The sequence below is a fragment of the Ovis aries genome, chromosome 1 (assembly GCF_016772045.2).
Source record: "Ovis aries strain OAR_USU_Benz2616 breed Rambouillet chromosome 1, ARS-UI_Ramb_v3.0, whole genome shotgun sequence".
NCBI classification, from domain to species: domain Eukaryota; kingdom Metazoa; phylum Chordata; class Mammalia; order Artiodactyla; family Bovidae; genus Ovis; species Ovis aries.
Window position 1 is genome coordinate 231,167,784 of NC_056054.1, and position 24,520 is coordinate 231,192,303.

Sequence of the window (24,520 nt, forward strand, 5' to 3'; positions counted from 1 at the left end):
GCGTGGTGACGTCAGGGCGGAAGCGCACGCTGCGTGAAGCGGCCAGAACCCGGCGGTCACGGGAATATCCGTCGCGCCGAGAACGCTGGTTAGTCTCACTTCGGGTTCCGGCTGCGTTGGGCGTGCGTGCAGCTCGCTGAGACTATGGCGTCCGGGCCTCACCCGACCGCTACCACTGCCACCGCCGTCTCGTCTGCTGCCCCTAGCGCGGGCGGCTCAAGCTCCGGCACGACGACCACGACGACGACCACGACGGGAGGGATCCTGATCGGCGACCGTCTCTACTCGGAAGTTTCGCTCACCATCGATCACTCGCTGATTCCGGAGGAGCGGCTCTCGCCCACCCCTTCCATGCAGGACGGGCTCGACCTGCCCAGCGAGACAGACTTGCGCATCCTGGGCTGCGAGCTCATCCAGGCCGCCGGCATTCTCCTCCGGCTTCCGCAGGTCAGTGATCCGGCCCCGGGCCGACAGGCGCGCCTCCCCTCCCCGCCTTCCCCTCCGATGCCTTCCGGTACTACCAGGACCCGGCCGCGTGGGAGGTCACCCCCTGGGGTTCTCCAGCCGCGGGTCGCAGCCAGAGCGCGGGAGGGCGCTTGCGATGGGAGGACGGCCCAGGAGCTGTTCGCGGTGGGGAGGGGGAGGGGAGTGAGCGGAGGCACAAAATGGCGGCGGCGCCTGGTGCGGGCCCGCCTGACCCCTGCGCTTCCGTTCTCTTCTCTTGTCTGCAGGTGGCGATGGCAACGGGTCAGGTGTTGTTTCATCGTTTTTTCTACTCCAAGTCTTTCGTCAAACACAGTTTCGAGGTAAGCAGGGCGGGGGCGGGTGACGGGGGATTTCTCCATCCGGAAATGGGAAGGAAGGAGGGGGTAGTGTCAGTGGCCAGCCTTTGCAGAAAGGGAGTGGTTAGTTTTAGGCCTTTGTACCTAGCTCTCACCCATAGGGGAGTAGGGACTCTTGGAGAGAGTTTGAGAATCAGAAGATGGAGCCTGAGTCCAGGTGCCTTATTATCAAGAATTTGCATTTTCAATCAAATGGAGAGCACCTATGAGTTTGAGTTTGGCTCCGGATTGAAAATTAAGGGGAATAAGGACTTCCCTGGTGGCTCAGACCGTAAAGCCTACAATGTCGTAGGCCCGGGTTCCATCCCTGGGTCGGGAAGATCCTCTGGAGAAGGAAATGGCAGCCCCTACGCCCGTACTCTTGCCTGGAAAATCCCGTGGACAGAGGTGCCTGGTAGGCTACAGTCCATGGGGTCGCAAAGAGTCAACAGGACTGAGCGACTAAACTTTGTTTTAGGCAATAAAAGAAACGTCACACTAGCATAAATTTATGTCCTAGAAATGTCAACTGTATTTTTATTTCACCAAATGTCCCAGTTGTGTCTGAAAGTTTTTTCATTAGAATAAGTTCTGTAGACTTTGAGAGGGGCACTTCTTTCTAACTTTACTCCTGCAGTGCCATAATCTAACAGCTCTTATTGGCTCTTTTTTTTTTCCAGATTGTTGCCATGGCATGTATTAATCTTGCATCAAAAATTGAAGAAGCACCTAGAAGAATAAGAGATGTGATTAATGTATTTCACCACCTCCGCCAGTTAAGAGGAAAAAGGTAAGATTGGCATTATTGAATGCAGCATCTCTTGCTACTACTGAACTGTGCACCAATCATGTCAAAACATTCTTTCCTCTCAAAACTGATGCAAGGGAAAACTGACTTTAATTTAGGTGTTAAAATTCACATAGGAACACACTGATAATTTGAAAAACCACAGTTAACCAGTTATTTGAAGTTTGTAGAGGCAGTTGTGTTTATGGACAATCCTAACAGTGCTGTGAAGCCAGTCCTGTGGTTTTAAGATTAAACAAGAAAGGGAGTATGTTTGTCTCAAGTGTGAGTGTGTTCTGTAAGTTATTTTTCCCCTCCCTTCTCTGTAAGACTGAAGGCTGGAAGTTTAAACGCTGCAGTTCAAGTTAATATTGTGGTGAAGTTTTGTGTAGACTGTCTTACCACTGGAAGTTCCAGTTAATTCTTGACCAATTGAGGTTGGCTTTTGTTAGAATACTTCTCAACATTGAACTACGATATCCCCCATAATACCGGATCTGAAAGGACTGCAGGATGATAAAGTTTGGAGTCAAAGGGATTAAACAGGTATTTTGTTTTGGTCAGATAACAGTCTCAGTGAGTGGGCTGCATTTAGATAGGGGCTATTTATCTGATCTAGTAAGAAAATAGAAACCAAAATAGTGTTGTTTTATAGGTGGAAGCCTGCTAACATTTTATGTGTTCTAGTGAGGCAGTACCAAAAAGTTTTAGTTACAGTGCGGCTTGTGCCTACAGATGACTTCTTGTGTCTACAGATGACTTATAATAATAGATGCTTCTAGTACATAGTGTAGATTAGTTCTTCTGTTCACTTTTTGAGGAAGTTGTTGTGATATTAGATAAACTTGTACTGAGTTTGAAAGGAAGTCAGTTATAAAAAGATTTTAGTCATTTTGGGGTTGGGCATTGGTTAGTACAAAATTAAAAGCTTCCTTGAGTGGTCCTTGTTAGTTGAATCTGTAAATTGTTGGTAATGAAACTATTTAGAGACAAGCGAATAGTAAGTAAGTAGCCTTGGAATGATCAGTCTACTTAGATTGAAATATTGTTACCCAGATAGTTTTCACAGTGGTTTTCGGTTTTCTTATATTCTTTATTCTGTTCTTTTTTCATTCACCTTATTCAGGGATAGACTAACTTTGTAATTGTATTTAAAAATGTCTTTTAGCTTCTTAGTGAGGAATCCCTGAAACTTGGGAAGTTTTCAAATTGATAATTTAGTATGGTCTGAGCTAAAATTTATATTTAGATCTAGTAGACTGTTAAGGGTGTTTAAACAGTGACACTAATAAAAAGATTCTTTAGTCAAAGGATTCTGTTTGCTTAAAGGAAATAGTTTTCTGTTAGTATCCTTTGAACCATTTTGCTATTATCATTTATTATCTACTTTGAAATTTTTCTTTGAGATGGAGTATTCTTCCTTGATGTTAGAGTAGGTTCTCTTAACTGTGAAAACCTTGGAATGTAAAATATCTCACCTGATTTGACTGTTGTGTCGGGTTTTTTTTTTTTCCCCCTTTTGGTCATTATTACAGAAATTGATTGTGTCTCCATCTTAGAAGTCTGATTACAGCATGAAATTTAAAGGGAGTTGTTAATTGCATGGAAGCCTTTTTAAAAAAAGCAAGATGTAAAAGTGTTTCTATGCATATTACAAGTTTACTCAGACAGGTAGCTTGTATATGTTATTAACTTCAACTCTTTTTTCCCTTGCAACCGACTATACAGCGACCAGCTACATTTACCAAAGCCTGGGTGATGTGGAGTGGTACATAGCGATGAAGCTGTCGTCATGGCAACAGTGAGTGAAGTATCGAAAATCCCCAAGGAGAAGCCAGTGCTCTGAGAATAGGTCACTGGAATCGGGGACTAACAGGTTGGCCACTGGTGAACCATTTAGAAAAACTCCTGTTTCTTGTTATAAGCGTTTGTCTTTGCTGTCCAAGTTATTAGAATGATAGCTTAGTAATTTTTTTGATTAATGTCATTAGAAGAGTACTATTAATATCACTTTAGCTAAGTAAAGTGTATCAGTTTGTCTTGGTGGTATTATTTTAGTTTGTGCATAGCTTTAAATTGTAGTGTGACCTTGCTAATAACAAGCATTAGTTTTGTAGCCTTTAAAAAAAGTTGCTGTATTTCAGTGCTGACTTATATTAGAATTACTGGAGGAGCTTTTATGAAGAACTGATGCCCGAGCCCCATTCTGAATTATGTGATTTTCTCTTTTTTTGCCTTTTCATTTTTTTGTAGTTTGAGAATGTTTTTTTAAGCTCAGAAAGATTTTTTTTTTCATTTCAATAGTTCCCAATTATACTTTGCTTTTTGAGATGCAGCATATTCCTGGCAAATTAAGGGTTTTCTGTAGTTTTAAGGCACCTAGCTTCATATCGTAAGGCTTGTCTAAAAGAAGACAAATATTCAAAGACTACAACAACCCACTTGTTGAATGTGGTGTGGTATTTTCAACATGCATATAGATGATAGATTATAGAGTTGGAACCGTCTTAATGTCATTTAGTCCAGTCTTCAGTTTATTTTGGTGGCTCTAAAAGATGGCCTTCAGTTTGTTTAAACACTGCCAAAGAAAGAATGCTCCTTTGAAGTAAGAATTACTAAATTCTGTATGTTGAAAACAGTCTGCCTTCTTGTACTATTGATCTCCTTTAAGTATATAGTCTCAAAGAATTTGTTCCACATTTTCTTGGTCCTTTGTACCATATGAGTATGAGAAACCATGTTTGAATCTCCTAAATTTGTTGTTGTGGTTGTATTTTTGAGATCATGCTAAAGGAAAGATAGCTAATCTGAGACCCCATAATAAACTTCAAATGATCAAAACCCAAAACTTTGCACTAAGATTTAATTTTGAGAATTGTTCTTTTCATATAAATTAATCTGAAAAAGTCTGACAAAAGCAGAGGAGTCGGAGTTAGGTTTAGGTGTTTTTTTTTTTTTTTTAATCATGAAAATTACTTTTTTCTGAACAGATGAAAGTTTCTTTTAAGCAGGTTTTTTTTTTTTTTTAAGATTTTATAATGTTAACTTCTTCGAACTTTTATTGGAAAGAAAGTTTACCTAATTGATGAACAAATTCTAGCAAACTTTAATTAAATTTGATGTACTTGTTGCCAGGTAAAGTGAATAGATACTTTGTTAATACAAAGAAACAATTTGCTTAGGCAATTTGAACCTTTTCTTACTACTCCTGTTTGGGGATACAATTGTGATACAAAGTAATCTTTGTAAGTAGTATAAGTTACATGTTCATTGAGCCTCCTTTCATTGTGAAGTAAAACTGCTTCTGAACAGGGAAGGTATCAGATTATATATATCTACAAAGTTGACTTTGAAGATTGCAAGTAGTTACTATTGTCTAAGCAAGAAGTTGAGTAGGTAGTTGAATTGAGTAGGTAGTGGGTTTGGTTTCCCTAATTGGTTTAATATTGGGATTTTGACACCAAAATATGTGAAAGTAAAGATTATAGAGAATAGATAGAAAATAACTAATTTACTTAAGCAGAACTAGTGATTAAACCTGATTAAGAACCAGACAATAGCCATAATTCAAATGTTGAGTTGGTTGATTGTAAGAAAATGAATTTCTAACAGAATTTGAAATAAACCCTTAAAGCAAGTTTGGTAAGAGATACAATAAATTTGTTCAACATAAACAGGAAAAAATGAGACAATTTTCATAATAATTTCATAAGGATTCTAATGGTGCAGTTTACTGTTTGAGTTGCACCTTAAGTGTTAAGAAGGTGGTATGTAACACCAGAGGCATTCTGTCTCCTAATGACTATCTGGTGAAAGGGTCATCAGATAACTGGTCCATTGGTTAAAGAGTTATTCTTTAAGTAGATTTCACTTTTCCCCAGATTTCCTGTGATAACATTCGAAAAATCATAAACCTTAAGATACTTGGAACACATTTTTGTGTACACATTTGTTTCTCAGTCGCTAAGTCAACTCTTTGTGACTCAGTGAACTGTAGCTCAACAGGCTTCCCTGTCCTCATTTGAATTAAATTTGATTTTTTCCAAAGAACAGTGAACTTGTAGCCTGTTTGTCCTGATAAAATGTGTTCATCATTTATATTTTCATGTTAGAAATCAGTACCCTCCCCAACTGAAAGGTGTGGCTTCATTTCTCACCTTTCAAAGCTGTAAGAACTGAATTGAGTGAAGGCCACTTTGAGCATTAACAGGCTGTTCTCCATCTTGTCAGCTTTGCCAACTTTGTCTTATATCCAACTTGACAGTATAGAAAAGTTAGAAATAGTTAAGCGTTCCAGTTTTATGGTTTGAAACAGGAGAAAGGAAAATAAATGACTGCTGATTTTTTTACTCTGGTAACATATTACAGGGTAATATAGCTGATTTCAGATTCTTTTCTGATTTTCAAGTGGATATATAGTGTAAAATTATGAGATTAAATTTTTCGGTATTTGGTGTCCATAGTAAAAGGAGAAGTGGGGCAGTGTTCAGAAGGACTATCTTTAAAATGTTGTGTCCTGCCTAGACAAAAACTCTTGAATATTTTGGCTGAAAATGAGTATGGGGGAGAATATTTACATACTCTACCCATGTTAAAATCAGCTTCTAAATAAAAGTGTTTTTTTGTTGGTTGGCTCTAAGAATGTAACAAACGAAGGACGTTGGTCCATTTCATACACTTTAAGAAGAGAAATTCCAAGTCCTGACTGACTTCTCATTAAGAAACTAGTTTTCATTTTAAGACTTAAATTTAAAACAGTTTCTTAATTGAAATAATTTTTCCCCCAAAACACTGAACCACAGATATATTGCCTCTCTCATAACTTTTAAAGCTGTCAAAATTTTGCTCTGGCCAGAGACCTTACATGCTGTTTTATTTCTTCATTATGGTTGGTCCTCCTTTCTCTTTTGCATTGTGTACTATAGATGCTGCCTGATAACTCTGAACAAATTTTGGCCTGGTTTTATTGATCACTTTGAGTGTTAAATCTGATTCTTAAAAACATTTCTTTGGTAATTGAGCTGAATCTTTAGTTTATTAACAGAGACTCTTAGATCAGTTTATTCCCCATTTAGGGGAATCTGAATTAGCTACCCACCCTATTTTTCCCTAATTTTAGTTTTGGTCTTAAACTAATCATGAGTTGATATTTTGTAAAATCATTCTTATGAAAAGTCTTCATAATACATATTTTCAAGAGCTATGAAGTCTTTGTAATACATATATTCAAGAGCGCATTAATTTTGTTTCTAGCCTTTGGAGACTAATGAGATTGTGAAAATCAGGCTGTTATGTAGTATAAATACATCTGGATGAAAAAAATCAAGGATACATCTAAGAACATTAGACTGAATTTTTTTTTCATTTCAGGGTTTTGTTAGTAAACTAGGAAGTGAGTCTAGAAAGTATATATTTAATTAGCATAACTTGGACAGCACAAGATCAATGCTTTTAACTTGTTTGCAGGAGTTTAAAAAGCTGGTTTCTGTTGCCAATAGTTGGTTGGAAGGGAAAATGGAGATACCACAAATAAAATTTTTGGGATGTGCAAAACAGTTTTGATTTTATTTCTTACAAACTATAGGACTCCAAGCCCCCTGATCCTTGATCAGAACTACATTAACACCAAAAATCAAGTTATCAAGGCAGAGAGGAGGGTGCTAAAGGAATTGGGATTTTGTGTTCATGTCAAGCATCCCCATAAGGTGAGTTGTAGAGTACAGAAATTATATTCGTAAGTATTAGGGTTTTGTTCTTTTAAAATTTTATTTCTTGCAAATTTATCTTTGAACACTAACCATTGGTTTTAAAAAGCACTTTTGGGGCATTGAAATATGATCAGTAAAATGAGAATCAAAGTCTTGGGTTCAGATCTTAACTTTTTATTGTGTGGGCATAGATAAGTTCTTTTTGCTTCAGAGGCAACCCAGTGTTCATACTAGAGAATGGAGATTTTTACATATTAGCCATGGAGTGAATAAACACGTGTGTCTGCAGCAGTACCTGGTGGTGTGTTACCCCGTTGCATAGTGAAATGGCTTAGAGTGTGTGGCTGCTCACTATCAGCATCATTGAGTGTTCTTGGGTTTCTCCAGTGTCTCTGGGCTTCCATATGCTCAACATAAGCCATAGCACAATGATAGTGAGAGCTCGGGGGGCAGGACCATCTGCACATAGAAATGTGTTTCTGCCATTAGCTGTGTGACCCTGGCAGAAAACTCTGTGCCTCAGATTCCACATCTCTAAAATTGTGAAATGAGGATGATGATGATAATGGTCTAGAAAGATCTGAGCTGAGGTAAACTCATTTTGAGTTTTTAAAATTTATCACACTTTAGTATGGTAAGCTTCAGTGTAGAAATGTTTCGTTACTCACTATAATACCCACTCTGAGTTGTGCATAGTATGCACCATACACATTGTGTAACTTTAAAACAGTCTCTAGGGTGTTTGTACCTTTGGAAATAAAGTGAAGTAATCAGTTCCTGTCACATGAAAAATTAGATACTGTTCTTAGATGATTTAACTTCTTTTTTCCTGTACAATTTTGGAACATTTCATGTCCACATGAACTTTAGCAACAAAAACCTACATTGACTATCAGGTACATTTTAGGTTGGTCTGTATTATTCATGCAGTTTTTATGAATTAAAACTTGCTCCTAACATTTTCAGTTACTTATGTTCTTTGAACTCTATACTTTGAAAGGACTTCTAATATGCTAAACTAAGTTTTTTTCCCTTGTCCTTCAGATCATTGTTATGTATTTACAAGTCTTAGAATGTGAACGTAATCAAACCCTGGTTCAAACTGCCTGGTAAGTTGCTTTTTTACATTTCTTTCCTAGCCAGGAAAACAGAAGCAGAAATAAAGTAAGTTTCATTTTCCCTTTCCAAAATAATGAGATAAGTTTGTTTTGGTGCTTTTTGTTTTTTTGTTTTTTAATCAAAAGGTAAATAATGCTTATTTCTGCTTCCTGTTTTCTTGGCTTGACTAATTACTTTTAATGGAGAACTCAATTTAACTTTGTTCTTTTTTCTACTCTTTAATTAAAGGGTAGTCCATGATGGTAAGTCATAGAACTCTGCCCTCTGCACTTCAGCCCATGACCTCAGGATGGCCTGATTGGCTGCCCTGCTCTCCAGCCAATCCAGTGCAAGCTCTCATCCGAGATTCACTGAAGTGGTCCATATCCATCTGGCAGCATCTTCTAGTTCTGTCGGGTTGTCAAAAGGATTTGTATATTTGTTTCTAGAAGTAACTATTCAACATGCCTATGTATTTAATGTATACCTGTAACTATCAAAATGAATAGTTCATTTTTGATAGATTTGTTGTCCAGCCATTATGACTTAAATGATTTTTGCTAGGAGTTTGACTAGATTTCTATTTTTAGTATGTGTAGCATGAATTCTACCAGTGGAAACAGCAGCTTAAAATGGGCACCATTCCCATTCTTGATGAATGTATAGCTGCTGGGCTATTGGAGGCAATGGTATTAGAAGTAAGAAGTGCTTCATTTTAAAGAGCTGTTAATTTTAACATAGAACTCTAAAACTTAGATTTTAGAGATATAGATGTGTGATTTGTAGTGCTTATTTAAAGTTAAAACAAGGAGTTTGTGGTTCAGCCACAACTACTGTCTTAAGATTGTTGATGTGCAGTACTTAAGTGATGTAATTCTTAATGTTCTGGACTTAACGACTGCCATGCTTCTTTATTAGTAATATTAGAAAAGTCTCATTGCTTTTATAAAATGCATGACTTTGATATATGTTCTATAAAACAGATTTTTAGCAGTTTTCATGGGTTAAGGAATTTTTTAAGAAACAGTCTTTTAGTTTAACGTTTTGAACAATTTGTAAAATTTATTCAGTACTTTAGGAATATTGTGGGGGAGGGATCACTATTATAAAAGTCCAGTAATTTATTAACTGAAGTAGTTACTGCTTTTATTTATATTTTAGTCACACTTGTATATAAACAAGGCTGTTATATATATATTTGCTCTTCACTTCCCAACCTAGGTTTTCTGAACTAGCTTAGTTTTCTTAATTTGGTGCGTGCTTACTGAAAATGCCTTTTTATCCCTATCACAGTATTGAATTTTTGAAAGAACTTGATTGACACTGCTTTTCATTGTGGATAAAGGAGAGAGATGGTCAATAATTAATGGCTTGAAGTATTGTTGGAGTGGTTTATCATTTCTGAAACTAATGATGTCAGAACTTTCAGAGCATTGCTTTTCATAGAATTGTTTTTTTTTTTTTTTAACTGTTCTATGTGGAGTAATAATATGGAATTATTTTAAAGGACTTCGGTCTTATTTAGGAGACATGAAGAATGATTCTAGTGTTAAAATTCTTATCTCTTACTGCTTTTTGAGTTAAGAATTGTTATATGCTAGAATACTGAAAATACAAATATGAGAAGAAAAAAGAATAAAGTAGATTGAGTCTCCAATTTTATGTAAGCTTCAGAGGAACTGATTTGTTTACATACAAAGCTTATGGTTGAAATATTTTTCAGGAATTATATGAATGACAGTCTTCGAACCAATGTATTTGTTCGATTTCAACCAGAGACTATCGCATGTGCTTGCATCTACCTTGCAGCTAGAGCTCTTCAGGTAGGTGGATATATATAGAGAGAGACATAAATCTTGTATAGTCCAATAGGATAAATCACAGGAATTAGCAGTTCTAATAAAAACAATGATCTGTTTTATGGTTTAGATTCCATTGCCAACTCGTCCCCATTGGTTTCTTCTTTTTGGTACTACGGAAGAGGAGATCCAAGAAATCTGCATAGAAACGCTTAGGCTTTATACCAGAAAAAAGGTAATTCTGTTTACCACTATTTGTGTTAACATTTTGTCAGTGCTAAGAGTGTAAAAGAGAAATACTAATTTCACTTTCTTCCAACAGCCAAACTATGAATTGCTGGAAAAAGAAGTAGAGAAAAGAAAAGTTGCCTTACAAGAAGCCAAACTAAAAGCAAAGGGATTGAATCCTGATGGAACTCCAGCCCTTTCAACTCTCGGTGGATTTTCTCCAGCCTCTAAACCATGTAAGGTTAATAACCTAAGCACTGTGAATGTGTGGTTATTAGAAAGTTTTGGCATTTCACAGTTGCATAGAAACAGTGATTCCTATTTTCTCTCTTGACAGACAACTAAGGACTGATAATTGAATGGTACTTGGTTACAGTTAGAAACTTATTTGGCCTTCTGTAAAATCTAATAGTTAACATGCCTTAATGTTCTTTTAAAAGCATCACCAAGAGAAGTAAAAACTGAAGAGAAGTCACCTATTTCTGTTAATGTGAAGACAATAAAAAAAGAACCTGAGGATAGACAACAGGCTTCTAAAAGCCCTTACAATGGGTGAGTACACTTGAGTTTAGAAAAATGGCCTGAGGAATCTTCTTATGTATTTAATTTCTAACACTATGTACATAACTAAAAAATTGTGTGTGTTTTTTTAAGTGTAAGAAAAGACAGCAAGAGAAGTAGAAATAGCAGAAGTGCAAGTCGATCAAGGTCAAGAACACGATCACGTTCTAGATCACATACCCCAAGAAGACAGTAAGTAAATACTTGTTGGGGAAAGCAGTCTTATTTGGAGTCTTTAAGGTTATGGTTTAAAAAGAAAAAAATTGCCCATGGACTGTTATCAAAATTAGGCTAGGTTTAATACAGGGTAAATTGTCCGAAATGAGTTTAGAGATATGCTCTGTAGGCATGTGGCTTTTTTGTTTTGTGGTAGCATATGGTATTCTATTCTGGTTTTGCTTTTGTTTTCTGGAGAGGTGTACAGCCTGCCAACCACTTACTACTAATGAAGAATCAGGTCAACTATAGCCAAAGAATTTTCCCTAGTTAACTTTATAATTAGATGGCCAGCTACTTGTGGCTCTTCCGTGGTTCTTTTGAGCATATGGGAGATAATTCAGTAAATAGCTAGGACACTAAAAACGAATTACTCCCTTCCCTAGAATACAGACATGGTATATTTATGATTTGTTTAATATGTTAACAGGCTGAAGGAGAGGTAGTGAGGGGTGGGGAAGTTTATTAAACATCTTTAGTCTGGTCTGTCACTGATAGAGTGGTTTTGTTTTGAACCTGCTATGAGCACCACCAAAAATATTTGCTCCCAGTAGAAACTGACTCTCAACCTCAAATTTTTATTATCTAAGTTATAACAATAGGCGGAGTCGATCTGGAACATACAGCTCGAGATCAAGAAGCAGGTCCCGCAGTCACAGTGAAAGCCCAAGACGACATCATAATCATGGTTCTCCTCACCTTAAAGCCAAGCATACCAGAGATGATTTAAAAAGTTCAAATAGACATGGTCATAAAAGGAAAAAGTCTCGTTCTCGATCTCAGAGCAAGTCTCGGGATCACTCAGATGCTGTCAAGAAACACAGGCATGAAAGGGGACATCATAGGGACAGGCGTGAAAGATCTCGCTCCTTTGAGAGGTCCCACAAAGGCAAGCACCATGGTGGCAGTCGCTCAGGACACGGCAGGCACAGACGCTGACTTTCTTCCTTTGAGCCTGCATCAACTCCTGATTTTGCCTATCTACAGTGTGATGTATGGACTCATAATCAAAATATTAAAAGCAAACTGATTAGGATTTGATTTCTTAAACCCTCTAGGTCTCTAGAAACACTGAGGACATTTTCTTTTGAAAAGAACTATGTTTTTTTTTGTTTTGGTTTTTTTTTTTTTTGCACATAAAATGCCCTAGCAGTATCTAATTGAAAACCATGGTCAGGTTCAATTGTAATTATTATAGTTGTGTATTGTTTATTGCTATAAGAACTGGAGCGTGAATTCTGTAAAAATGTATCTTATTTTTATACAGATAAAATTGCAGACACTGTTCTATTTAAGTGGTTATTTGTTTAAATGATGGTGAATACTTTCTTAACACTGGTTTGTCTGCATGTGTAAAGATTTTTACAAGAAAATAAAATACAAATCTTGTTTTTCTAAATTGCTTCAATCTTATTTAAATAAATTATTAAAAAGAAAAGTTTTTGATAGTAAAATGCCTGTACTGATTTTCTGACAGACCTGTTTCTTTCCTTGTTACATAAAGTTTGAGATTAAAATGTAATTCTTACCTGCACTGAGCTTTCTTAGAAATCTTCCTTGTATAGGTGGAAAAAGCAAATGGGTTTGGCCCAACAGTGTAACATTACATGTTTTTTACATGTTTTATTGCAGCATGAAATGTAAGTCAAAATTTGATTTGCACATAAATGGGTACCATAAGGTTATTTAAGTCAGGTTTAAGTACTGTTTTGAAGGTGAGTAAATCAGAATTTTTAACAGGATGGCAAATTAGCACCAGTTATTCAGCTCTTAAGTTTTTCTTTAGGTATTTAGGCTAGGAGGTGAGCCCATCCCCCAACTCCTCCCACTGCGTCCCCCATCCTGTCTGGCTGTTCAAAGGAATATCTGATCACAAATCCAGAAGTTGTATAGCCAAGGGTATTTTTAAAATTATTTACTTGAGAGTTCTCTAATATTTTGGAAGTCAATTTAGAGACCTTAAAAAGCCATAATAAAATGCTGCTTTATAGTTAAAAAGTTTTCCATTAAAATTTTCATCCATCTTGATTACTTACCTTGTCCACTAGACTTGGCTCCAAATGATTTGTTGCTGTTTCAAAAAATCAAACACACCCACAAAGAGATGAAGATTTACTGCCATAAGGATGTGTAAAGTAGTTACAACTTCTGAAGAGGATGCCAAAGAAGATTTCCAAATACGTTCTGCAGTGGTGGGCAGTGGGGCTGGAAAAAGTAGAAGGCCTCACAGGGAGACGAGATTCACTTGGAAATAAAAATGTCGGTATGGTACAGTGACATTCCTAACTAAAAACTAACATGGCCTAGCATGACCTCGGAGAAGTCAGTGGCAACCCACTCCAGTGTCCTTGCCTGGAGGATACCAGGGATGGGGGAGCCTGGTGGGCTGCCATCTATGGGGTGAACAGAGTTGGACACGACTGAATCGACTTAGCAGCAGCAGCAGCATGACCTAGTGTAAGTGAGCAACTTCTGGAAAGGTAATAGTTCATTGTTTCTACATGGGCTTTTATGGCACATTGCTAATCTGTAACAGTATTTCTAAAGAGCTTAAACTGCCTCTAAATATATAGTGACATTTCTTTCCAAGACCAACATTGAAGAAAGGCAAATGACCTGTTGAAAAATCCTGAGTTCTTAATAGTGTAGCAATTCTTACTGTATCCTTGTTTGGAAAGAGCATGTAGGTGAAGGGTGTTTGTGAAGGTGGAAGATAAAGAAGATACACCTGCATGTGAGGTAAGAGCTGTATGCTACAGGTTGCTTTGGAATGATTACTTTTTTCCTTCTGCCCTAATTTTTGTGCTGTTTCTTTTTTTCTGGGAGTGAATGAATTTTTTTTAACTTATTATGTTAGAGTATAGCAGGTTAACAGTATTGTGATAGTATCAGTGTCTTGTGCTGTTACTGAATCAGTTTTCTAGGTTCTTGTCAAGAGTTTAATAATCTTAATGCTGCTGAACCCACATTTAAAAGCTTACGATTATGGGGAAGGTCAAGTGAGTACCCATCTCTCAGCTCCAAAAACAATGATAAATTCTAGGTCAGGCAACCTTTTTACTTTAACATCTAACTTAGTATTCAGGTTTCCTGTTTGTTTTATAATTAGTTTGTTCAAACAAGGTCTGTATTTGGTTTTAATCACAAGTTGTCCATCTTTTTTTCCCCTGAAAAATTGGGTCATTTGTCTTGTAATTTTCATATTCTGGGCTGGCTCACTGTAACCCTGTGGTGTCCCTAAACACTTTTTTGTTCCTCATGGATCCCAAGGTTTGTTATTTTGAAATATACTGAATCGCTGCCTCGTTCACCAGGTGTCTCACCTAAGTTCCTGATCCTAAAACTTATTGCTTATATGGACATCAGCAATCCTGTATGCATGTGCCCCATTTATATCTGTCCTCTTAACCTTTGCTTCCCACTACAGCTGTACCTCTGCAAATAAGATGTTATTTGTCTTAATAATTCTTAATACAAGTCCTATTATGCTATAAAATATTACATTTGTCATTTACAACTGGCATCTTAACCCTAAAGACAGACCAGTGGAATTAATCTATTTTCCATTTTAAAATAATCATAAAAGTAACGACCCTTTCCTGAATTTAAGGCAAAGAGTTGGCTCATTGGAAAAGACCCTGATGCTGGGAGGGATTGGGGGCAGGAGGAGAAGGGGACGACAGGATGAGATGGCTGGATGGCATCACCGACCCGATGGACATGAGTTTGGGTGAACTCCGGGAGTTGGTGATGGACAGAGAGGCCTGGCGTGTTGCGATTCATGGGGTCACAAAGAGAGCTGGACACGACTGAGCGACTGAACTGAACTGATAGCTTTAAATACTGTCACTGTTAACATCAGTTGTTAAACCCATATTAATGCCTGCTATCTGCATCAAAAGCCTCCTTGAAAAGTTTGAAGTTTTTTTTTTTTTTTTTTTATGAAAATATCCAAAAACAAGATAAATTTCATAGTAACAAATAATCGTTCATCCCAAGAGCCAACTCCTAGCTCACCATGTGGAAGTGTCCAACCTTTTGAGACTCCACGGACTGTAGGGTCCGCCAGGCTCCTCTGTCCATGGAATTCTCCAGGTGAGAAGACTGGAGTGGGTTGCCATGTCCTCCAGGGGATCTTCCCAACTCGGGTTGAACCTGGGTCTCCTGCATTGCAGGTAGATTCTTTACCCTCTGAGCCATCAGGGGAGTCCCCTGGCACCATGGACTGTAATCAATAAACATGAAAGTTAAGATTAGATTTTTAAGAAACCATGTTAAAAGAAGACACACATTGGGGACTCTGGTTAGCGCGGAGATAGAGAATGTCAGGCAGATGGACAAGGAAAACCATCTCTTCCGCTACTGGGAACACTGCAAGGGGAGCAGCTTGCACCGTGGGCCTCGATTCCCTTGTATCCCCCCGAATTAGTCACTCCTGTAGCTGCAAGTCACAGCCCACTGTCTGTAGCCATGGGGACTTGGCCCATTTCTGGAGCGAAGGGAACGAGGGCTTTCATGTCATTTCTGCATTAAAGTCATTCCTCTACTAAGGTGACCCGGCAAGTCACTTAAACTCTTGTCTGCAAACTGGCCCTCATAGCATTGTGCATAGTATATGTGTTAGACATAATGGGGTTCTAGTTTTTACCTCTGCAATCCAAACAGTTCATGTTAAAAAGCACCCAACTACTTAGAAAAGTTTGAAGTCTACGTTTTCTGTGAACACAATTCAAAAAACATAGCTGTTTCAGAATACTACCTCACTGAGATTAACAGTATAAGCTTTTCATAATTAAAGCGTGACATCAGCGGCTGTCCTCTTGACCCTTCCTGCTTTTTGCCACCTCTGCTCAGAATAATTCCAACCCAGTTCTAAGAACAGAGGAAGTTCCTCCCCTGCCTGCTTATGTCATCAAATTCCTTTCCTCTGTATCAGCTATCATCTCTCTAGTATCTGTAGGTCTTTGCCATAGCCCTTCAAACTGTAGCTTAATGATCTATTTAAAAAGTTAATCACATGTTGCTGTAATACCTAAAGTTTCCAAGGGTTTCTCATTTCACTCTACACACCCTTGACTTGGGCTGTATAAGGTCTGACCCTTGCCAGCTTCCTCCATCCATCAACAGAGTTTCCTCATCCTCAGGTGTGCCCCTGTATTCCAAAGTCTTCCCACTTCCTGTCCTCCCTGCCTGGGATGCCTTTCCTCCAGATCATCATTCAGGTCCCCTCTCCAGAATCATCTCTCCAGAAGGGCCTTCTTTCACACCCTATCTAAAAACAAGCCCCTCTGACAGCCCCCCATCATGTTCTGTACCTTAGCTAGCCCTAACGTTTTCATAATGCCGCTATCTGAACTTCCCTTATTTTATTTTGTCACTGACTCTCATTATTATTAATAGAGTATAAACTTCAAGAGAGCAGCAGAACTGTGGTTTGTTCATTACTGTAATGCCTCTTATTTAATCCTACAGCGATGCCTGACTTTTGTAGTAGGATATGCAATAAAAATAATGAGGAATGAATTTTACAGATACAAATGCACTGAGTGGCACTTTTCCGCCCTCATCTTTCAGGTTTGAGCACGTGTTCTTTTTCCAACTGCCCTTCTATGAACGTGTCTAGTCCTTTTACAAAGTTCTAGGGCTCTAGAGCTCACAGACTAAAGCGGGCAAATAAACAACAGCCCAGGGGTAGCAAACTGGTGGGCGCTGGGCCACATCTTAGCTCACACAGGTATTTGGTTTGTACAATGTTTGTTTTAGGTGAACTATGAGATCTACAATCCCTCAAGGCAACAAATGACCTGAGCCCAGCAGCCCTCTGGTTGGGGTGTGCACACCAGTGTGGTATATTTCTGCCAACTCCCTCTTTTTGCAACAGCAAAGCATGTGTCAACTGGCATTCATCACTGATGATGGGGGTGACTTTCTGGGATCCTGCTCCTTTTGCTCACAGATGCTACCTGCCTGAACCTGACATCTCAAAGATAATCCAAGACCTATATGAACCCCCACATCTGTGAACATGGCACTGTGTACCTAGTGTCCTGGGTCAGTTGAAAATCAGATTATTAATTGTCCAACATCTCTGCTAGTTAACTGCAGTGCAATGTGTTTACCTTTGCAAACTGGAATTCCTCACTCAAGCAGCTCTTGCATTGCTGCAGCACTTGCAGAAAAATCCTACAAATGGATTCTTCTGTTTTTACACAGAACGTGCAAAACATCAGGTCTTTGTACACAGCACAAGGCACGTCATAAATCTAGGCCACCGTGAGGTAAAATAATCCACCCTTAATTAGGAAACTAATTTTCTACTCAAAATATATTCTTTCTTGGGCTTTTTCAAACAGACCAAGTTTCATTCATTTGACAATTACTGCAACCTAGACTAGTGTTGACATTGTTTAGTCATGCTCTCAGCCATTAGCAGACTATATGTTTTTTGAGCTGTGTTGCCAATATCTTAAAAATATATGCACATGTTGGGGGCGTGGTATATTGATTTACAATATTAGTTTCAGGTATGCAAGAGTAATCCACCATTTTTAAAGGTTATGCTCCCATTTATAGTTGTTATAAACTATTGACTATATTCCTCATGCTGTATAATATATCCTTATAGCTTATTTATTTTACACATAATAGTTTGTACTTCGTAATCCCCTGACCGTTTTGCCACTGCCCCCTTCCGTCTTCCCTAGGTAACCACTAGCTTGTTCTCTACCGTCTGTGAGTCTTTTTTGTTGTACTCACCAGTTTTATTTTTATATTCCACATATAAATGATACACAGTATCTGTTTTTCTCTGACTTATTTCACTAAACATAACGCCTTCAGGTTTACCCATGTTGTTGCAAATGGCAAGATTTCATTCTTTTTATGGCTGAGTAGTATTCTATTATGTATATATACGCCACATCTTTATCCATTCAGGTGTTGATGAACACGTAGGTTGCGTCCATGTTTGGCTATTGTAAATAACGCTGCTGTGAACGTTGGGGTACATATATCTTTTTAAATTAGTGTCTTCATTTTTTTCAGGTCATGTGATAGTTCTGTTTTCAGGTTTTGAGGAACTTCTATAATGTTTTCTACAGTGGCTGTACCAATTCATATTCCTATCGATAGTGTACAAGGGTTCCCCTTTCTCGTTATCCTCTTCAACATTGGTTGGTTGTGGTCTTTTTGATGTAGCAGACTATATCCTATACACAACTGAGACTGAGTCAGCAAGCTTCAAAACAGTCAAATTGCAAATGTCAAGTTTCTACTGTGATTGCATATATGCCAGATGAAAGCTTTTCTGAGAGGTTCCTAACTACAGAAAGAAGGGCAGGGAGAGAGGGGCTTCCCTGGTAGCTCAGTGGTAAAGAACCCGCCTGCCAATACAGGAGATGCAAGTTTGATCCCTGGTCCAAGAAGATTCCACCTGCTGCAGGGCAGCTAAGCTCGTGCACCACAACTACTGAGCCTGTGCTCTAGAGCTGGGGAATCGCAACTGCTGGAGCCTGAGCTCCCTAAAGCCCACGCTCCACAACAAGAAAAGCCACCGCAATGAGAAGCCTGTGCAGTCCAACTGGAGAGTAGCCCCCGCTCGCCGCAACTAGAGATAAGTCTGTGCAGCAAGAAGATCAACACAAACCAAAATAAATAAATAAGTAAAGAAGGGCAAGGAAAGTTGATGTCTAGAGATGTGGCAGATACCTACATACAATTAACACCTACTTGCACGGTACTTGCTATCCAGGTGGAGACATTTTTTTTTTTTAAAGGTAAATTACGTCCAAAATAATCCTGAGTATATTTTCGGGCCAAGCAAGCAGTACACAGACCTAAGCTAAAGAAGGAGGAGGGACTGCTGTGGCCTCGTGGCTTGGAAATTTCAGAGGACAGGGAGTGCAGCTGGGCCGAGGATGGAAAGGATTTAAAAGGATAAGGAGGAAGAGGTGGTATAATCTCATGGCAAGGCTTGATGTCTGGACTCGGATAGCTGGGCGTGCACCCCAGGACAGACATGAGGCTTGTCTGCTCTGACAGGAAGGGCTTGTGCAGGAAAGAGTGAACAATGTTGGAGCAGAAATGGTGAGGCTTATGGAGTCAGATTGCCTGAGGTCAAGGCTCACCCTCTCTACTTACTAGCTGTCTACCTTTGCACACTACTTAACCACTCTACACAGTCACTTCCCAGCCATAGAATTAGTCATGAACGTGCTCTATTCAGGTGTTAGGAGGATTAAAGGAAATAATGCATATAATCTCGTAGTAAATGTTAAATAAATGATCATATTATCATTATTAATAACATCAGAGGCTTGTGGATGCCAGACTGATATAGACCAGAGAGCCATTTTAAGCATGTGGGTGACTGTTATTTTCCTAAGGTAAACTAACAAATTACCACAAACTTGATGACTTAAATGTCTTCCCTCACAGTTCTGAGGGTTAGAAGTCTGGAATCAAGGTGTCAGCAGGACCATGCTCCCTCTGAAGGTTCTAAGGAAGAATCCTTTCTCGATTATTTGTAGCTTCTCCCAGCAGTCCTTGGCACTCTAATCCTACCTGCATTCTCTGCCTCTGTCTTCATGTGGCCTTTTTCTCTGTATGTGTCCTCTCTTCCTCCTCCTCGTCTTTTGTTAATTCAGCTGTTTTATTTTTAATTAACTTTTTATTTTTTTTTTGGCCATAACACAAGGCATGCAGGGTCTTAGTTCCCTAACGAGGGACTGAACCTGTACCCCCTGCAGAAGTGCAGAGTGTTAACCACTGGACTGCCAGGGAAGTCCCCCTTTTCTCTTGTAAGGACACAAGTCATTGGATTTAGGGCCCAGTCTAATCCAGCATGACCTCATTTTAACTAATTACATCCACAAAGACTATGTCCAAATAAGGTCACATTCTATGGGTCTACATGGATATGAATTTGGGGGGGACACTATTCAACTCACTATGGGGACATAAGAAAAATAACATTGAAAACATTTTTTAAAACATTTTGAAATTAGATATAAGAGTGGGCATACTCTTATGCTACAAACTACTTATAGTACTTATACTACTTATACTACTCAATACTACAAAGAAGTCCAGTATATTCTTCCCCCAGTGTTTCCAAATAGTAACATTTTACCACACTTGTTCTATCACTCTGTCCCTCTATGTGTGTATGTAATGGATTCTCTCATGTGTCTGAGACGAAGTTGTTGCCATCACCATGTCCTCTTATCTATCAGTATTTCACTGTATATATATGTATGTAATGATACAGCAGTAAAGAAGGTGGAGTAGAAAGACGTGCCCTAGTCTTCTGAGAAATTGCAACTCGTTGCTGAACAACCATTGATAGGAGAAGGTTGGAATCCATCAGAAAAGATACCCCGCATCCAAGGGCAAAGGAGAAGCTGCAGCAAGACAGCAGGAGGGGTGCAGTCATGTTTAAAATCAAACCCATGCCCACCCGAGATGCTTGGAGGGTACAAGCAAAACTTTGTGTGCACCAGGACCCAGAGGAAGGAGCAGTGGCCCCACAAGAGACTGAGCCAGACCTGCCTGTGAGTGTTTGAGTGTCTCCAAAGGAGGCACAGGGCAGCAGTAGCAGGTGGGGTGGCTGGCATAAGTCCCCTCGGAGGAGGTCGCCATTAGCACTACCGCAGAGCTGCCAGGTGGGGGATACACAAGCTGGAGAATAATTACACCAAAGAAATTCTAGCACTGTTGCAAAAATTCTAGGGCCCATAACAGACCTCCCAACCTGGGGATCCAGCAAAGGGGCTGAGAATCCCCAGGGAATCGGACTTTGAAGGTCAGCGAGATTCGATTACAGAGTTTCCACAGGACTGGGGAAAGAGAGGCTCTTGAGGGCACAAACAAAACCTTGTGCCCACCAGGACCCAGGAGAGGGGAGCAGTGACCCCACAAGAGACCCAGCCAAATTGACTCTGAGTATTTGGGAGTCTCTGATGGAGGTGTGGGTCAACAGTGGCCTGCTGCAGGGTCAGGGACACTGACAGCAGTCCCGGGAGGCATGGCATGCTGCCATAAATCCTTTGGAAGGAGGTCTCCAATACCCCTACTATTACCCCTGTACTTTGGCCTTAGGCTAAACTACCGGGAGGGAACACAGAAAATCAAAGATTTACTGAGCATGGCCTTGCCCATCAGAGAAAGACCTAGTTTTCCCCACAGCCAGTCCCTCCCATCAGGAAGCTTGCACAAGCCTCTTATCCTCATCTACCAGAGGGCAGACAGAATGAAAACCAGTCAAAGAAAACTGACTAAAATGATCACATGGATCACAGTTTTGTGTAACAAACTATGAGCCACGTCACGTAGGGCCACCCAGACAGATGGGTAATAATGAAAAGTTCTGACAAGACATGGTCCACTGGAGAAGGGAATGACAAACCACTTCAGTATTGTTGGCTTTGAGAATCCCAGAAACAGTATGAAAAGGCAAAAAGATATGACACTGAAAATCAATCCCCCCCAGGTTGGTAGCTGTCCATTATTCTACTGGAGAAAAGCAGAGAAATAGGTCCAGAAGGAAAGAAAGGGCTGAGCCAAAGCTGAAATGATGCCTACCTGTGGATGTGTCTGGTAGTGAAAGTAAAGTCCAATGCTGTACAGAATAATATTGCATAGGAACCTGGAACGTTAGGTCCATGAATCAAGGTAAATTGGAAGTGATCAAACAGGAGACGGCAAGAATGAACACTGACATTTTAAGAATCAGCTAACTAAAATGGACCAGAAGGGTGAATTTAACTCAGATGACCATTATATCTAATACTGTGGCAAGAATCCCTTAGAAGAAATGGAGTAGCCGTCATAGTCAATAAGAGAGTCTGAAATGCAGTACTTGGGTGGAATCTCAAAAATGACTGATCTTTGATCATTTCCAAGGCAAACCTTTCAACATCACAGTAATCCAAGTCTATGTCCCAACCAGTAATGCTGAAGACGATGAAGCTGAATGGTTCTATGAAGACCTACAACACCCTCTAGAACTAACACCAAAAATGGATGTCCTTTCCATCATAGGGGACTGGAATGCAAAAGTAGGAAGTCAAGAGATATCTGGAGTAACAGGCAAATTTGGCCTTGGAGTGCAAAATGAAGCAGGGCAAAGGCTAACAGAGTTTTGCCAAGAGAACACACTGGTCATAGCAAACACCCGCTTCCAACAACACGAGATGACTCTACATATGGACATCACCGAATAGTCAACACCAAAATCAGACTGATTATAGTCTTCCAGCCAAACATGGAGAAGCTCTATACAGTCAACAAAAACAAGACCAGGACCTGACTGTGGCTCAGATCATGAACTCCTTATTGCAAAAATCAGATTAAAATTGAAGAAAATAGGGAAAACCACTAGGTCATTCAGGTGTGACCTAAATCAAATCCTTATGCTTAGACAGTGGAAGTGACAAATAGACTCAAAGGATTAGATCTGATAGAGTGCCTGAAGAACTATCGACAGAGGTTTGTAACACTTACAGGAGGCAGTGACCAAAACCATCCCCGAGAAAAAGAAATACAAAAAGGCAAAATGGTTGTCTGAGGAGGCTTTACAAATAGCCGAGAAAAGAAAAGTGAGAGGCGAAGGAGAAAAGAAAGATATACCCATCTGAATGCAGACTTCCAAAGAATAGCGAGGAGAGATTAAAAAAAAAAAAAAAGTCTTCCTAAGTGAACAATGCAAAGAAATAGAGGAAAACAATAGAATGGGAAAGACTAGATCTCTTCAAGAAAATTTAGAGATACTAAAGTAACAGTTCATGCAAAGATGGATACAATAAAGGACAGAAATGGTATGGACCTAACAGAAGCAGAAGATATTAAGAAGAGGTGGCAAGAATACACAGAGCTATACAAAAAAGGTTTTAATGAACTCGATAACCATGATGGTACAATCACTTACCTAGAGCCAGACATGATAGAGTGTGAAGCCAAACTGACCTTAGGAAGCATCACTATGAACAAACATAGAGGAGGCGCTGGAATTCCAGCTGAGCTATTTCAAATCCTAAAAGATGATGCTGTGAAAATGCTGCACTCAATATGCCAGCAAATATGGAAAACTCAGCAGTGGCCCCAGGACTGGAAAATGTCAGTTTTCACTCCAATCCCAAAGAAGTGCAATGACAAAGAATGTTCAAACTACCAAACAGTTGCACTCATTTCACCTGCTAACAAAGTAATGCTCAAAATCCTTCAAATTAGGTTTCAGTAGTACATGAACTGAGAACTTCAGATGTTCAAGCTGGATTTAGAAAAGGCAGAGGATCCAGAGATCAAATTGCCAACATCCTCTGGATCATAGAAAAAGCAAGGGAATTCCACTAAAACATCGACCTCTGCTTCACTGACTGTGCTAAATCCTTTGTGTGTATCACAACAAACTGGAAAATTCTTACAGATGGGAATACCAGAACACCTTACTTGTCTTCTGAGAAACCTGAATCCAGGTCAAGAAGCAACAGTTAGAACCAGACATGGAACAATGGACTGGTTCCAAATTGGGAAAGGAGTACATCAAAGCTGTATATTTTCACCCTGCTTATTCAACTTATATGCAGAGTACATCATGCGAAATGCTAGGCTGGATGAAGCACAAGCTGGAATCAAGACTGCCAGGAGAAATATCAATAACCTCAGATAGGCAGATGACACCACCCTTATGGCAGAAAGTGAGGAGTAACTAAAGAGCCACTTGATGAAGGTGAGAGAGTGAAAAAGCTGGCTAAATTTTCGACATTCAAAAAACTAAGCTCATAGCATACAGTCCCATCACCTCATGGCAAGTAGATGGGGAAACAATGGAAACAATGACAGACTTTATTTTCTTGGGCTCCAAAGTCATTGCGGACAGTCATGAAATTAAAAGATGCCTGCGCCTTGGAAGAAAAGCTATGACAAACCTAGACAGCATCTTAAAAAGCAAACACATCACTTTTCTGACAAAGGTCTGTCTGGTCAAAGCTATGATTTTTCTAGTAGTCATGTATGGATGTGAGAGTTAGACTATAAAGAAAGCTGAACTCTGAAGAATTGATGCTTTTGAACTGTGGTGTTGGACAAGACTCTTGAGAGTCCCTTGGACAGCACGGAGGTCCAACCAGTCAATCCTGAAGAAAATCAACCCTGAATATTCATTAGAAGGACTGAGGCTGAAGCTGAAGCTCCAATACTTGGGATACCGATGTGAAAAGCTAACTCACTGGAAAAAATTCTGATGCTGGGAAAGATTGAAGGCAGGAGGAAAAGGGGCGACAGAGAATGAGATGATTGGAGTGC

At 39.4% G+C, this 24,520-nt stretch overlaps 1 protein-coding gene and 1 long non-coding RNA gene across 3 annotated transcripts in view; one reads left to right on the forward strand and one right to left on the reverse strand.

Annotated features, from left to right (window-relative positions):
• The first annotated feature begins 91 nt into the window (after positions 1 to 91).
• On the forward strand, positions 92 to 12,617 carry CCNL1 (cyclin L1). 2 transcript variants are annotated; one of them, XM_004003221.5, is made up of 11 exons: positions 92 to 447; positions 732 to 806; positions 1,502 to 1,611; positions 7,193 to 7,313; positions 8,361 to 8,425; positions 10,138 to 10,237; positions 10,344 to 10,448; positions 10,536 to 10,677; positions 10,882 to 10,993; positions 11,096 to 11,194; positions 11,809 to 12,617. In XM_004003221.5, exons 1-11 carry the CDS (start codon positions 145 to 147, stop codon positions 12,155 to 12,157), a joined length of 1,581 nt encoding a protein of 526 aa, XP_004003270.2. In that variant the 5' UTR covers positions 92 to 144; the 3' UTR covers positions 12,158 to 12,617. The 2 variants fall into 2 exon arrangements, with proteins under 2 accessions (XP_004003270.2, XP_060250315.1); XM_060394332.1 differs by lacking the exons at positions 10,138 to 10,237; positions 10,344 to 10,448; positions 10,536 to 10,677; ... (1 more) ...; positions 11,096 to 11,194; positions 11,809 to 12,617 and adding an exon at positions 8,664 to 10,054.
• Positions 3,091 to 24,520, reverse strand: part of LOC132657285 (uncharacterized) — a 39,837-nt gene continuing 18,407 nt past the window's right edge. The window contains exon 3 of the long non-coding RNA XR_009595185.1: positions 3,091 to 15,443. This is a non-coding gene — a long non-coding RNA (uncharacterized LOC132657285). The remainder of the gene's footprint in view (positions 15,444 to 24,520) is intronic.